The sequence below is a fragment of the Mchenga conophoros genome, linkage group LG1, assembly GCF_057382185.1.
Source record: "Mchenga conophoros isolate Kocher_MC1m ecotype Shallow Benthic linkage group LG1, M_conophoros_male_GT1.1, whole genome shotgun sequence".
NCBI lineage: Eukaryota > Metazoa > Chordata > Actinopteri > Cichliformes > Cichlidae > Mchenga > Mchenga conophoros.
Window position 1 is genome coordinate 25092737 of NC_140526.1, and position 16687 is coordinate 25109423.

The 16687-nt window shown below is 38.4% G+C and overlaps 1 protein-coding gene across 3 annotated transcripts in view; it reads left to right on the forward strand.

The window, feature by feature from the left end:
- LOC146583435 (glypican-6-like) overlaps positions 1–16687 on the forward strand; it is a 163562-nt gene that overhangs the window by 76264 nt on the left and 70611 nt on the right. For all 3 annotated transcript variants that reach the window (XM_085271570.1, XM_085271551.1, XM_085271560.1), the window contains exon 4: positions 7217–7382. In XM_085271570.1, the coding sequence (XP_085127696.1) occupies positions 7217–7382 (166 nt within the window). The remainder of the gene's footprint in view (positions 1–7216; positions 7383–16687) is intronic.

Sequence of the window (16687 nt, forward strand, 5' to 3'; positions counted from 1 at the left end):
TAATAAAGAAATATACTGTATCCTCCTCTCTTCAGTAGTCTGTGCCGTCTTCCATTCAGCATTGAATACTCTGAAGGGCACAGTGAGCCAAGTACAGAGTGGGTGGAAATTTGGAACAAAATACAAAAGGGTGGCAATTTGTCAAAAAAATTTAGAAAAATGATCCATCAAGTTTTAACATGTCCTATAAAATACCTCTTATCCACCTCTCATCAACTTGTGAAAATATGTCATCCGACTGGAGCAGCCCACATCACTCTTATGACAACTTTTTGCACCTTGATTTAAAGTGTATGGCACCACATCTTTATTTAACAAGCACTTAGAGAAGGTTGTCAGCAGCAGTGTTGTGACATTTGTTCAGAGGTTTCTTGGCAGCACAGAGACTTGTCTGCCCCTGACATTCAGGCTGGGCTGCAGACCTTTAGAGTCAGCTGGACAGAGGGTGAGTGCTACGCTATAATCCAGGAGGCAACACGACAGATGGATAACAATGTAGTATATGAAGGTTTTGTACTCACTAGAGATGGTGAATCGCTCATGGTACGCCGTGCCTAGTCAATGAGCAGCGTGAGGTTGATTTTTAATGTGTTTTCCCTTGTCGTTGTAAATTAAAGAAACAGACCCAACTGCTGCTCCAGACATGCTACATAACATGGAATATGTCAGGACAGATCAACGGTTGTGCCCACGTCTCAACAAAGACAGACACTTGAGCTGACTTGAGTGGGTCACAGGGGTCCCCCAAGTACCACTGTGTTGTTTCATTGAGGCACAGATGCTCACATGTGGATTATTCTGTCTGTTTCAGACATTCGTCGATTTGACAGCAGCTGATTTTAGTGCAGCCCCTCTGGAATTGTCTTGGCTCCAGCTTACATTTAACATGCGGAGTGGAGGGAGACTGAAGTTTATGGAGAAGCACAGAAAGAAGGTGTGATTAGTATGAAGTGCTGAAAACCGGGTTTTATTTTCTTTTTTTTTTCTTTCTTTTTTTTCTTTTTTTTGGCCTGTCCCGTTTGGCTCTTTTGCCATCAGAATTGTTGTCTAAAGGCAAAGAAAGATGCCCAACGGATTTACTTTACCAAACTGACCATCCCAGCCTTGCCGTAATGGTCCATTTGATTCACCTTTTATTGTTTATTTTATTTTCACTTAGTGAATACGGGACAGACTTGACTGGGGGAAAGAAGGGATGAAAGAAAGAGGGAAAGAGAAACAGCTGAGAAGAGGGACGGGGGAGAAGGGCAAAAGACAAAAACCAACAGAACGGGCAGAGAAAAAAAAAATGCATATATCAATCACCTGGATCACCTGCTGAGAAAGAAAAAAGAAAGCAAGCAGAAGAGAACAAGAGTAATAGAATAAACAACATCACAATGATATATGGGAATATGACAGTAAATACTAAATGTTAAACATTATTGTGCAGCACATAAGATCAACAGAACACAGTGTGCTTTGAGGTAGGAGCCAAAAAGGGTGTAGTTTGTGGGTGTGATCACCCGTGTGTACACCTGTGAGCATGGACGCGCTTGTTTTTTGTTTTTTAAAAGGTTCCTTCATGTAATAATCTGCTAGAGGGTGTGGGGGGGGGGGGGGCACAGCCCCGTCCTCCAGGGCGTGAAGCTTCATACCGGGTTTTATTTTCAATGACAACTTTGGTGCATTTATTTTGCCTGGTCTGTATGTACTAACGTACTATAAACATAAAGTTTACTTTGTTTTTGTTACTTTGTTACCTTTTTTTTTTTTTTTACCTTAGCTGCCCCATTAAAATGTAAATCTAAGTAAATGTAAGTCTCTAAATGTATTTCTAAATTGTACTATAATGTATTTCTATTATATTGTATTACCATGTGTTTGTAAATTGGATTATTTTTTAATTAGAGCATAATTATTTGTTACTGACCATGTATGGCATTTGCCGCTGTGACAAATACGATACAATTCTAACATTGTTATACATCACTGCTACATCAACGTCTTATAATTTGACTGGATACGGGAGTATACGGTACATGTAAGATACATAGACACAGGTAATAAATATACATAAAAAATACATACAAAATGTCTACCTACAATTCAGGACATCTGTTGGCACCTCCCACAAGGACCCATATGAGTATTTTCTGCTCTGACACCCTTGTGATTAAGATGTGGCTATGTTTAGAGAAGTAATACTACTTGGTTGGGGTCAGATCACCTTCATGGTTAAATGAACTGCAATACTTTTCAGGAGAGGGCAATTTGGCAAGCCATTACAATGAAGCTTGTTCATCACCAAAATGGTTCCTATGCTCCCCAAAAACCTTTTTTTTTTTTTTTTGTTATCTCTCAGATTGGATCGTTTCTACAAGGAGTAGCTTGTGCATAAGCGTGACTTTTTTAAATATTAGTTTATTTTAAAGTAGCTTTTCTCACAGTATGTTTAAAATAAAAGTATGAGTTCGACAAACATAAAAACAATTTGATCAGATTTTCCTTGCAGCGTGAAATTGCTAATCGTCTTCTTACAATTTGCATTTCCTGTGACTTATGGAATTAATATCAGATGTTTATTGCAATATCCCTTAATGTTACCCTTTGGTTAGGAAGAAATAAGTGGTTAAGTTTTACACGGAGATTTATGCAACCAAGCACATGTTTCTCTTCGTAGCAGATGGTAGTCTTATTTGCACAGTAACAAATCACTCATATTGCCATTGACACTAATGGCTGTGGAATTGAGTGGGGACACTGGGGCAGCAATGCAGTCTTACATCCATGTCCAATCAGTGCGAAGCAACACAACCTGTCACAATAATTATGACAGAACTATTGAGACAATTTTTTGGCAACAGTCTCACCGTCCCACAAGTGTTCCCCTTGATTGGCCTTGGTAGCTTGCAAAGTCATTGTCATTTCTCACAACTTCATTACTTGGTGGCACAAAGCAATTTCCATCGTCTTTGCTTCTCCTACTTTGTTGCCCCTAAAGGGAGCTCACACCGTGTAAGCATGGCAACACCTTGTCGGAGAGACAAGGTGATATCTTCCGAGTGTCTTTCAGAGTTATCCCTTATTTTAATGGTAACGCTTTTTATTCGTATTCTAATGATTTACCCATCATTGATGTGTCTTATTGCTGATTGAATTCAGGTGTGTGTAATGTCTCCTGACTGTGGCCCCTTATGGGGCTGTGCTGTTGCCCATAAGGCTCATTGCATTTATAATCTTGCACTTTAAATTCTTGGTAATGTTTACGCTTACCTAAGGAGCTGACCACATCTTCAAGCAGGCTAATGAGTTGGCTGCTGTTTGTGGCTCATCCCATTCTTATAGTCTATTTACTCACACACTGTCCTTATGTAAATGCACTTACAGAACAAAGTCAATATCACATAATGTAAATATTATAATAGGTTTTGTGTCAATATATGTGTACAAAAAGGTATGCGTTTGCAAGAAAATCTACTTAAAAGTTATGAAAAGGTAAAATATTAACTATGCAGTGTTTTATCTTTAGTCACTTTAAAAAATGTAATAACTAAAGCCTAAAGTACATTATTTTTTAGTATAATAGGCACTCATATTTATCAGTTTGGGACTTTAATTAAGGTTTTTTTTTCTGCTTAAAGGATCTGAATTCGTCCTCCACGACTCCAAAACACACACAGTGACTTGCGCGCAAGCACATGCTCTCCATGCGGTGTTATCGTTGCACTTAAACATCAGATGAGTAGATTAGTGTTTTAATCTTGCTCTGGATCTGAGTCATCTCACTTCCAAGTTCTCCCCTCATCCTGCTGTGAAATATTTTATCTACTCAACTGTAAATAAGTGCTAACAAGATTATCAGATTACCCTTCATCCAGGGCACCCGGCGACTGCTGGGCACAGTAACAGCGATGATGTAAAAAAAATCCCACTAAGATAATTGTGTTAGGAGGCATCATTTTAATGCAAATTTTCCAAAGGCTCACAAAGCTTTAGGGCAGCTTAAAGCACTTTTCCCATTTGCAGTATTAACTGTATTTCTTCTATTGCCACAAAAAAGCCACATCGAATATAAAGGACGTAGTTGAAACTGGACTGTGGTTAAAAAAAAAATCCCAGTGTTTTCTCTCTATATGCTGAGAAACTGGGCCAAGTGTAATTGAATTGACTGAAGTAAGTTATTCTGACAATTTAAAAAAAAAAAAAGATATATTATTTAATATTTGAATAAATAATGAAATCCTTTTTACAAGTTGGGAAAAAAATTGCATGTTGATGTTGCAGATGGTGCAGGGACTATATTTTCATTATCCTCCTCTATGATGTTGCCATCATTTATACCACAACAGCGAAACAAGGAAGTTATCAAGCACAGATACTCCAAAGTCATGCTGTCAACTGGTTGTTGTTTTACAATTGTGGTTTAAACTGGATTTCATGTTGCTGCTCAGGTACAGTGACTAGGCCACTGTGAGCCAAAAGAGAAAACAAAAGGGACGAGCTCTCTCTCTCTCTCACTACGCAAAACATATTTATATGCAAATTAGCTTGTGAAACAAAAATGATTCAAATGCTCGATAGGATAACGTATTTAATCTGTGGGATTTGAGTCGTTGATGAGGGAGAGGGCAGGGGATATTTCTGAAGAAGCACAGGGATGTGGGGGGGAGTAGGATCGGAAAAGTGTCTCATCCCTGTCTCAGTCGCAGTCGATTGGTGAATTGCATGTAGCAGTCAGACTTTGTGAATTTATGTGAGATACGGATTTTTATGAAGTGCAAGTACTGAAGGCAAGGGAAGAAAACAGGCTGAGATCTAAAGATGAGAGCACTGTCACTGGAGACTGCTCTTCAAGGTCTGTAAATAGATGGCAATATATATATAAATACATATATATAGTATGATATGTATTGGATCCTGAAAATCATAAAGTGTACATTTGGAAGCAGAAAGTCTGTGGAATTTTACAGGATGTTCTCTCCAAACCAAACACTGTGATTGGCATTTAGTTGGTCCTGTTTCTGTTTCCAAGTGTGGTGACGGCACCTGCCTATTCCTTCTGTTTGTCTGCTAGTGTCTTGTCCGGTTTTCTCTCCGTCTGCTTCATCTGTATCTGTCTCTCTGTTTTCTTGGTGTTTGTTGCTCTGCATCCTTGGCAGCATCTTAGGATTTCTCCACAGCCTGTTCACTCTCAGTCTGCTCTAATGTTTCTTTTAGAAAAAAAAAAACTTCCTCGAGCTCAGTTTGTGAATCAGAAAATGTAGAAATTAAATTACAAAACTGCCCTTCGCAAAGGGTTCGATAAGACGTTATAGTAGGCTCCTATAACAGTACACTGATCGGTGTACAGTATGTCACTTTAAAAAACAAAGAAACAACGTAATAAATATATGAATTATTTATAAATATGTCGATTAGCAGCATTTTACTTTACACCACTATTCATTTTTAAATGGGCTATAAGACATAGTAATGTATCTGTAAGCATATTCTAACTGATTATTAATATATTTTTAACATCTACACTCCTCATCAGGGCACCATGAGTGTTGTGTGTGACTGTGGTGCGTGAGTAGAAAATAGCAAAACACTCACACACAGATTTATTTATATGTGTGTGTGTGTGTGTGTGTGTGTGTGTGTGTGTGTGTGTGTGTGTGTGTGTGTTCCAGCTCTCCAGTAGTAATATTCTCCTAATTCTGTCTATAACGCAGTGATGTCCTATTTTTTTAATGGTTTCAAATGTAACACTCTGGTTTCCCATGCATGTCAGCTTTCTAATGTGTTGTCAAATGAACCTTGTTCCTGAAAAATTCCCATATGTTCGCTACACTCCCAGAGAGATATAAACAATTTACAAGAACACATACCAGCGGATGACACGCAGCGCTACAACTGACAGCTAGCAACCCGGTTTAATGGCCTTCTTACAAGACATCGCGTGATGTCACTGGCAGATTGCAAATGTCAAAGATGGTTCATTTGATCCTTGTCGCTTGGTGCCGAGCAGCAGTGGAAGCAAATACATTAATAGCGCTCATCTCTGCCTTCTGCTTCTCTGTCTCTCTCTCTCTGCCTTTTTTCTAACATCGCTCTTGTCTTTTTTTCCCCCCAATCTCTCACACTCACGCTTCACACACAGGTGGTCTGGTCATGGTATGAGTGAAATCAAAGACAAGCTGGAATGTTAAAAACAGACGCAGGCTGTATGCAGTGTCATGGCAAAGCCTCAGATGTTGCCATGGAGCTACAGTAGTGCACTAATGCGTTCTTCTCTTTTCATTTTTATCTTCTTATATTCTTCTTTTATTTGTGCTTTATTTTCGTCGCAGGCTTTGTGCCGTCTGTCTTTGTGCCGTCTGTCTTTGCTTTTTATTTCTTTATTTGTCTGACAGTACCAAAATTAACAGAAGTTTAAGTAGCACTAAAGTGATACATTAGTGAAAGAAAATGAATAAAAATGCAGTGATTTTGCGGACTTTAAATTAAAGTCCGCAAAATCACTGCTTATGCACCAAATTGCATATATTTTATCAATATTTTTTCCACATATTTATATTGTTAGTATATATTGAATATCTGCTAAACCAAAGTGCTGCTGAATAATTTTTTATTGCTTAAATGTAAGGATACGTCCCTTTTTGGCTTAGTTAGCTTTACTTTTAACTATCCTGCTTTGCTGACCCATCGGAAACCATCCCCCCCCCCCCCCCCCCCCCCACACACACACACACACAGACACACACACACACACACTAGAAGTCTCCAGTGTGTGCTGTTCAAAATCTAAAGTCAACCATGAATACAGAGGCTGACAGGCCAATTATCAGATGTACTTCCCGTTCTGCATCCCCACCTCTGAGGGGAAGCAGATGTGAGAATCCTGTCACTTTTACTCAAGCCAGCACAGTTACATGGCCCAACAACAAAAGGCACAGCCTTCACAATAAATGGAGATGGACAGAGATGTAAACCTTGTCATGCAGTTTCATCTGCTGGATTTCCACATTTCAAGCTTCAGAAGATGCAATAGAGTGTAGTGTCCGTCCGACTTCCATCCCCTCTATAGTTTCATATAAAACTGCATTTTTGACTGCTGATGCTTTGGCATGCACTGGTGCTGGTAGAAACCTCTTGGAAAATTTTGACTACCATCAAACATTTCAACTTCTATTAGAAATAATCACCATTTCAATCCCTGACATAACTGAAAAAGCATCTCTTTGCTTTGCAGGTGAATGTAGCTCCAGCATGTGTTAAAGCCTTGACCAGGATGCTGTACTGTCCATACTGTCGTGGAATGCCTGGGCTCAAACCCTGTCCCAACTACTGTCACAACGTAATGAGAGGCTGTCTAGCAAACCAGGCAGACCTAGATTCTGAATGGAACCTCTTCATTGGTAAGATCTGAATCGAGTGCCCTTGCACCTGTTTTTCGTTTTCTCTTTCTTTGTAGGTTCGTCAACATGTGTTCAAACTTGAGCTTGTACTTCTAAGGCTGCATGTTTCTTTTCTAAGGCAGTGCCTTTGAATAGTCTCGATGGGAATTCAGTAGGATGCGCTGTGATAGATTCAGCTTTAAAGGATTTTAAAGAGACAAAACTGAAATCTTATTTGTGAAACCATTTCTTCTTTTTCTGTCTGAAATGTTGTTTGCTATTGCTGGAGCCCTGGCATAGTGCTTAAAGCTCTAGTCCCTGCTGTTTGGGATTGATAAAGGAGAGTAGATCCTAGGCAAACACATTTTCTATAGTGTTTCCAGCTGAGCATGGTGAGTAATATAGCACTTCAGTTTGGCTGTAAGCAGCCGGCTGCTGTAAGCCCTCCTGTTAAATGGATACCAAGAAGGCATATAGAGTGTTCCCTCTGGATCTTTTGTAGGCCAGTGCTTTATTTGTTATGTACCCCAATCCCATCCTCCCACCCACACTAACAGATTTTTTTTTTTTTTTTAAATGGGGCACCATTTTTTAAGAGACATCCCCAAAGACTGTGTGTCAAGTGAACTGCACATCTAAGCTTTTCGCTGTTTTGTGACAAGCCTGTCATTTGAGAAACCATGAGATGACGAACCGTTTGTTCTCTCCGATGGCATGTCTGAAGTCTCAGATCAACATGGGCCCCCATGCACTGAATGAGATGTCTCACAGCTTTATGACATGTGTTAAAAAGTTAGTGTCTTGTTTGGTTGTGAAGAGGAAAATCTATTGTCGCAAAGGGATGATGTGCTTGACAGTAATGGGAAAAGCTGTTGTTGCAACAGAATGATGAATCTAGTTAGACCCAAACACCCTTGGGGTGTCAGAAAAAGTGTATTTTTTTTTTATTCTAAATCACTTTTTTTGTGCAGACATGGGTTTTGCTTTGGAAAGCCAGTGTGTTTCATTGTATTATAATTAGAAATGCAGAACCCAGGGGATGTTTATTTTTTGCTACAAAAGATTTGTTTTTGATGTCTGGTGACATTTTGTATTTGTTATCTGTTGCTAAAGTACTGTACTTCAATTTGCTTACCATGCAGCTCACAAGAAATATTGATCTGCCTTTCAGAGACAACTTCTAAATGTATCACAGGTCAGTTCTCACCACTGAAGCATATCTTTACATTATAGAAATTTATGGATTGAACCCCTACACAATCTGTCATTGTCCTCCTTTCAAATCATCAACTATTAAGGGAGGTTAGATTAAAAGCCTTGAAGAACCCCCAGTGGCATTTACCTGTGGACCTTGCTCATGTTTAAATGTCACTATTGATACCATTGATGTTATCAGTAGTTGTATGACCACAGGAGAAGCTCAAGGCTGTTTTAGTATTCCACAGCAAGTAAAAGAGGAGAAAAAAAAGCATGTATAAAGTGCTGTTTCTTTATTTTCATTAAAATCAAACCAATAAATCTACATTTTTATTTGCTATACCAAATCTACCAAGAAAAACAATTTTTTTTTTCTGGCACGTAAAATAGTTACTAATGTGTTTGCAAGCGTAGTGCTCCTAACACTCCAATACACAGCAAGAAAATAAAAATATATATATATATTCACACACAATACTTAATAGTACCAATACGCCTGTAACATCTATTTTTAATGATGGTCATTTTGACATGTCACGACAGAAAAAGGCACAGATGTAGTTAGTAACATTAAGGTGAATTGGTGCCAGAGCCCTTCTGCTGTAAGACAGGCTTTGTGGCTTAAAATGAAATCATAATGTCATTTCTTACATGCCGTGTATGTCTGATATTCACCATGGAAATGTGATCTGTAATTACATTGAAGAGCACAGAAATAATGGACAAAATTTGTGAACATTTTGTTTTTACCTTTGGTTTATTTGCCAGGTAATAACTGGCAGGCCAAGTGTTTTCAGTTTTTTGGGTTTGAATAATTTATCATTTGAAGTTTTTTCTTTTTAATCTTCTTTCCTGAGAAGGATTTTTCTTATACTGAAAATACTTTGGCTTAACCAGACTTCGCTAAATGCCAGTAGATTTGCAACCTTACTGACATTAACATTATTAAACTTAATACACGTGTCATTTAGACTAATAGAAATAAAATCCTGTCGCAACAATCAGGTTCTGGCTACGTGTTATATTGCACTTTAGTGTATCTAAACCTTGAAAGGCAGATTTTAATAAGCATGACTCCATCACTGTATGAAAACAGCTTTGCTTTCCTACTTTCTCTTTAAATATTTATGGAAATGTTCTTTGCATGTCTGCTCAGTCACCAAACACAAAACTCACAGTGACTTCAGTCTTTTCTCTCTCGGCACATAAAAGTTGTGTCACATCTGACAATCACAATTTATCTGCCATAAGATATGTTGTGTCTTTTGAATTGTGGAAAATGTAAAACACGGTTTGGTAATTTTATTCTTGTTTGTTTGTCAGATGATGGTTTTGGTGTTGTGGGGTTTTTTTGTTGAATAATTAATTAATTCAATATTATATTTAATCTATAAAATAAGCCAATAGGTCAAGCATAACATAGATTAAATATATCAAATCTATGCAATGCTCTTTACACCTTGTTATATATTTTTTAACCTAACCCTATTTAAGTATTAATATTGTAAGTATTAAAAGACAGTATCGCAGTGGTACTATGTAAGAGTAGGTGGTGAAATATTTTTCGTTCTATCTAGATTACACAAGTTTTTTTTTCCCCAGCAGCCATTTTGACATTAAATAGCGGATAAACGCAGCGCATAACCTTCATAATGTCCTTATAACAGTTGGGTTTTACCTACCCTTTCATATCAGAGTAACTGCTGTGAAAATAGCCTATGCCTTCGTTTTGAATAAAAGAAGAGAGATTGCTCTAAATGCTTTACAGAACCATTAAAATGTCTCTTAACACTGACAATGCCTCACCATGAGATTAGAAACTAAAATATTGGCAATCAAACAAATTAACACCAACTGCTGATTTTATTGGATACATTAAAAAAAGCAGTTTGCATGTTAAGATGTCAGCATCACATTGTATCTATGCGAGCATTAAAGCAGAAATCTGTGTAGCATTGAAACAGTAACGACCTTGGTGAATACTTTGATGTAGCCTACATATTGCTATGCAGAAGAAGAATGATCACAGCATCGGTTTCATACATATAAAGTTACAGTCACAGTACAGTAGTTTACACTTTGTAAAGGTTACTGTAATGACATTGTCACTTGCAGGCTGAAAAAAAAAAGACAGGCAGTTCATGAACAATGAGGATAAACCTGAGGAAGAAAGTGATTTACCTGCTTGTAGCTACCCGTGCTGAGTGATTTTTGTGTGTGTCTACACGTGTGTGTCTGCGTGTGTGTTCAGGGAAAGAATTCAGGGTTTGGCCGTTGGATGATCCTAGACCATCAGTCACCTGCCATTGTGACAAATTTACCCGGCTCTGCATCATGACAGACACATCATTATCATTTTTCTTGTCAGCACCTTGTTAAAATACCCTCAGAGAGACGGCGAGAGAGAGAAAGAGGAAGGGACACGCATCCTATTATTCAAACTCTACAGTAGCTTTTTAGGCTCAGGCTACATCGTGAACAACGTCATTTTTGACAAGCAAATGTTATCAGTGTAACATAACCGTCTCAGCTACATGTGGCTAAAATTAGAGACAGATAATAATTGACTGTTAACCTCTTTCTCAAATAGGAGATTTAAAAATTGCTTTGCAGCTCTAACTCCAAATGTCAGGCTTGTCACTGGATTTCACATTTCACAGTCTTAACATGAAAAGAGTTTGATGGGCGGCTTCAGTATTTTCAGCTAATTAGCCTAATTCTAGTTTAATGTTCTTGTTCAATGCCCCAGCAACCCTAGCTAATATTACCAGTTACACTCGACATACTTACTGTTTCATTCCTTCATGTTAAAAATGCAACTGAATCTGCAAACCTGGCCACAAAACACTGCTAAACAAACAACGGCTAACCAACTATAAACATCAGGGTCATTTAGAGACACAACTTTCAATCTGCTGCTGCTGCTTATATTAGCTTAGTTAGCTAGCTTTTAAGAGTTGATACAATTTTACAGTTACAGGCTACGTCCACATGTACATGGGTATTTTTGAAAACGCAGCTTTTTCTTTCCGTTTGGGCCTTTCGTCCACATGTAAACGGCATTTTGGATCACTGAAAACTGGGATTTTCCTGCCACAGATTTTCGAAAACTTTGTTTTTGCGTTTACATGTGGATGAGGAAAACTGAGATTTAGTCACGCAACGCCAAAGGTGTGGGGCTTGTTGACGTCGCCCTGTGCACCACGTTATTGTTTACATGAGATGAATTTCTACAATGGCGGATATAGACAAAATATACACTTAGAGTTACATATAGACACACAGTTACTGTCCCTCCATTTAGAAACTGTCATCTTTAACTTTTTCCCTCCTCCATCTGCTTGCTTAAATTAAGCTAATAAATAAATATTTTTATTTTTATGGAGGTTTTATATCTGATATTTGTATATTGTAAGCTTATTACTATACAATGCAGGTATGGAAATAATTAACCAAAGAAAGGCTGGGTTTTTCTCTGTCTCTCTGTTTGTTATTGTGAACAGTTTTCAGTTGGCTGCACCCACAAAGTTCAGCAGAGTTCAAATTTGCATATTTTTGCACCCCCCACTAAATAATGAAGAGCTTTACACAAAAACTGTTACAGTGATGATGTGTGCCTGAACAGGGATTAGTAAACATACTTAAAAGCATGTCCAGTGGAATTAATTAACTCTTTTAGCTTTAAATTTGGTGTGATTTGTAAAGACCATTGTAGTTTGCCAACTTCTTCCTCTGTGCTGGGCCCATAAACACATTATTTCTCCTAATTAAGATATAGACTTGTGTTGTCCTCTGGTGAGTCCTTTGACACCACAGCGTAAGTGATCCTCATTGATTTTATTTGCTCATTTCTTTTTAATTGCTAGGATTGGGTCCCCATGTAACTGTACCTTCCCACAACCCACAGTTCATGAAGCCAATGTTTTCTCCTTCCTCCAAGAAAGACTTTCCGCGATCTCTTTGAGATCATGAAGATGAACAGTGTGTCGGTGCTTTAAATGATATAGCTGTGTAACTGTGCTCAGTTCTGCACAAACCAAAGTTAGTTTTTTCTAGAAGATTTAAGATTCATGCTAGTATGCCATAAGTACTGTACCTCTAAATTAAACCACACACACACACTCACACATACACATACAGACACACGGGCACTCGAACAAGTATCAAGCATTACAGTCTCAGTAACAGACATGACAGGAACAAACAAGGTAGCTGGTGGAGTTTTTTGCCTGTCAAAGAGCTGAAAAGGCTGGATGACTCACTTAGTCGAGTGGAAGTGATCTCCATATCCCCAGCATCATCAAAAAACAATGTCTTTTCTTTGTAATTGCTACTGGCTTTGCAGGATCTGCAGAGTACTGTTTTCCTGCATCTCTGGCACGAATGCTAACACCAATTCCCTTTATATTTACAACCAGCGAGTGGTTTTTGTAATATTCTGAATTAACTAAGCTGTATGATTTATTTAACTGATTTCATCCACACAGGCATATTGAGTGTTGCAAGTTTTTATCCTCCAATTTCACATTTGCTGAAGACATATTGTTACTTACTGTGGAGCATATTGTTTTGCATATTTATTAAGGTTGTGGCCAAATCAGACTCCACAGGAATAATTCATTAAAATAAAGATGGTAAAATAAAGTCAGTTAGCTTAACTTAAAAACACTGAAAGTAAAGAAAAATCCATCCTGGTTCTGTTTAACGACACCTGTCAATCTGCTTATCGACTGATCCGTCCCAGTTGTTCCACTGAAATTTTAATCAGAGTAGCCATTTCCCAAAGATGACGCCTACCACTTTTGGGGCACTGCAGATTTGCAGTATCATATTCAATTCCTTCACTTAACAGCAACATGCTTTGAGCTTGAGTTTAATTTGTTATGCAGAGGCCATTCTTATGTTCCCAAAGTGCTGTGTTCACCAGTGTGAAAATTTCAGCTCTGAAACTTGCTGCACGTGGGTGAGGCGTGCAGTGAGGTTGATGTGTGTAAGCAGATTATGAAACTGGGGAACATAAGCCCTTGGTAATATAGTTACTTTTTGGGTTATCCATCACAGTGAGCATTGCATCTGCTCTTAATGTTTCCTTTACCAGTATACATTTGTTTCCCTGCAAAAAACAGGAAAATTAACAGAGAGGCAGCAGAATTGGGTTTTTATTTTCTTGCAGCTGGAAAAGCAGAAAAATTGCCAATGTAAAAAGACATTAGAGTTGGTGGAAGAAGAGACATGGTATTTGAGGTGTCAGATGAGCTAAAGTAAACCAGAAATAGCTGAAAGCCAAACAAACTGAAAAAGGTCCTATCAAGAATTATTTGTTGGTGTTGCTACTGAGCTACAATCCAGCTGTAAGTGCCTGAGAGACTGGCTGTGCAGGCTGCTAAAAGACAGACAGAAATGTTGGCAGGGTAGTGAATCTTTTGTAATTGATTCACCTCTTACAGCTGCACATTAGAAAAAAATGTTACAGGAAAATGATGTGATAGCGTAATCGTTTTGGCTTTGTTTTTGTTTGGTTTAGATGGCACAATTTTAAAGTGGAACGATTTTGCTTTCTTTCGTTTGTTACAATGTTAGATACCTATAGTTTCAAATAAGGTCAGTGTATGTACATCTTATCTCTTTCAGCCAAAAGCTGCTCTAAATGCGTTTTTATTTTTTAACACAGCAACCACCTGCTGCATCCTACGTTTTTCTGCTGCTCTGTTTAGGACTACTTTATAAGTTTTGTTGGTTATGAAGTAAAATTACATTTGCTTTCCATTTTTGGGGAAAAAAGCACTATACTACAGTGGGTGCAGTTTCTTTTTGTCAGTCAGTTTTTAGCCTCAGCCTCAAGCCAATGCACTTGTCCATTAAGGCAGGAAATATGGAGTATGGAGTAGGTTTTTCGGTTAGGCTGCGCATGTGCTGTCAGCTTTCAAGTTCCGGATCAGACTCAGTCTCAAACATAAGTGGATGGATTTGAGAAGTGACCATTTTAATCAGGAACTTATATTTTATAGTATTTTTGCAGATTGTTTTCAGAGCCTGCACACAAGCAACAGACGAGGCAGTGCTGCTGTAACGAGGCAAAGCAGCAGGAAATCAGAGAAAAGAGAGAGATGGAGCTACAAAGAGATGGCTTGTTACAGACTCAGGATGAAGTGAGGTGCTGCATGAAGAGCTAGCATAAGATAAATAATGATTTTGGAGCTGTGAAACATGCAAAGCTGTTCTGGTAAAGTCCAATGATGATTGAAGCTGGACTTCTTCAAGGCAATCCTATAGGTTCTGTGGAAGTGATAGTAGAAGGTTGAGGCTTATCGTCACAAACACGAGTGTTACCATGAATGTCTTTAAGGAAGGATGATGAATATTACATAACATGTGCATGTCAGTTTATCCTGTCATACTTCAAATAAAGCACAAATGTGTCACTTTACTGTGAAACACAACTGCAGAACCCTAATGTGTAATCATTGGCATGTCTGTATGTTCTCATCCTCTCAGCTCTTCAAAGGCAGATCAATGAGCCCTGTGGGCAAAGATTATTCCATGGCTTTTTCCCAGTCAGTCTTGTAAGGCCCTCATATGTCATCTGCCTCGTGTTTATTTTATGTTAAAATTTAGCATTGCACCTCTACAACACGGCGGAACTGAGAGTTTAAACAGGAAGATCAAAAATTCTGTACATATGTTTGTATTTTCACAGCCACTCCCACATCATGAATGCTTAGCAGGTGCTGACTAGCAATTATGTGCTGTGATCGAACAAGAAATGAAAGGAGACAGCAGGTGCACTGTTGTATTTAGGTGAGCCATTCCGCCACTGAACAAAGCCAGCATGGTTTGTCAAAAAAAGCAAAGCATATAAACAGCGATCCCCGAGTGCAGTGACGCAGTGATTTGCCCCTGACGCTTCTTTCCATATTAAAGTGGCAGCATTGTTGTTTATGATTATGGAACTGTTTACTGGCCATGTTTACTATGTCAACCAAAAGACTTGTTCAAAGGGAGCGATCTAACTCGGGAATTCTTCATTCATTCATCACGATTACAACCAAAACATGAAGTTGTGAATAAATTTAGGTTAATCATATCCGTTTGCCACCACTTTGTGATATATTTGTCGACTAGAATTTAGAGTAAACAATCTACGTGCTGTTTTTGTGACACCTTTCATGATGAGCTCAGGCATGTGGAGAAAGACAGCTTCGCGACATCAGCTTGGAGTGTTTGTGTGCAGACACTTTCTGCAGTTTGCACCAGCGGATGGTGAAAGTTATTCTTTACATTTTCATCACTGCAACCCTGAATCACTAGGCAGGCATATATTTATGGGTACTGTGTAGCATTGTGTTCATCGTTTTTAGTACAGCTGAATAGTCCCTTCATTAATTCATATTAATTCCTGATGGGCAGTTGCTGCAAAAACAAACTATTAACAAATGATCACTGGAAACATACAGCGCTGTGAGAAAGTGTCTACCACCTTTGAATATCTGTCACACTTAAATGTTTTAAATCATCAAACAGAGTTTTATATTGCACAAAGATAACCTGAGTAAATATAAAATGCAGTTTTTTAAATGATGACTTCACTTATTAAGGACCTACCTACTTGACCCTGTGTGACAAAGTAATTTGTCCCTAAATTTAATAACTGGTTGTAGCAACCTTGGCAGCAGAAGTTGCCATCAAGCACTTGTGATAGCTGGCAATGAGGCCACTCTTCTTTGGAGAAATTTTTTTAATTCAGCCCCGTTGTACGGTTTTTAAGCATGAACGGCTGTTTAAGGTCACCCTAAAGCCACGGTTCCCAAACTTTTTTTTGCTAGGCCCCCCTTTGTTTAATATGGAGACCCGGAAGGGACATGGGAGATTAAAAAAAATTAAGATGAACTTTTGTGAGATCTTGCAAAGAAAAGTAATTCTGTCGGGGAGACCTACCTTGTCACTTGTGCAGGTGAAGCCAAAGGCTACACAGTCATCATATTTTCTTGTATTTTGCTTGGAAGGAAGTTGGTTTGGAAACATATTTGGCGATGCTTCATCTTCTGCTTTGCATTTGTGTGGGAGCCCTCACAATGCCCCCCACTTTGGGAATCTCTGCACTAAAGCATCTAAGTCTCATTTAAGTCCAG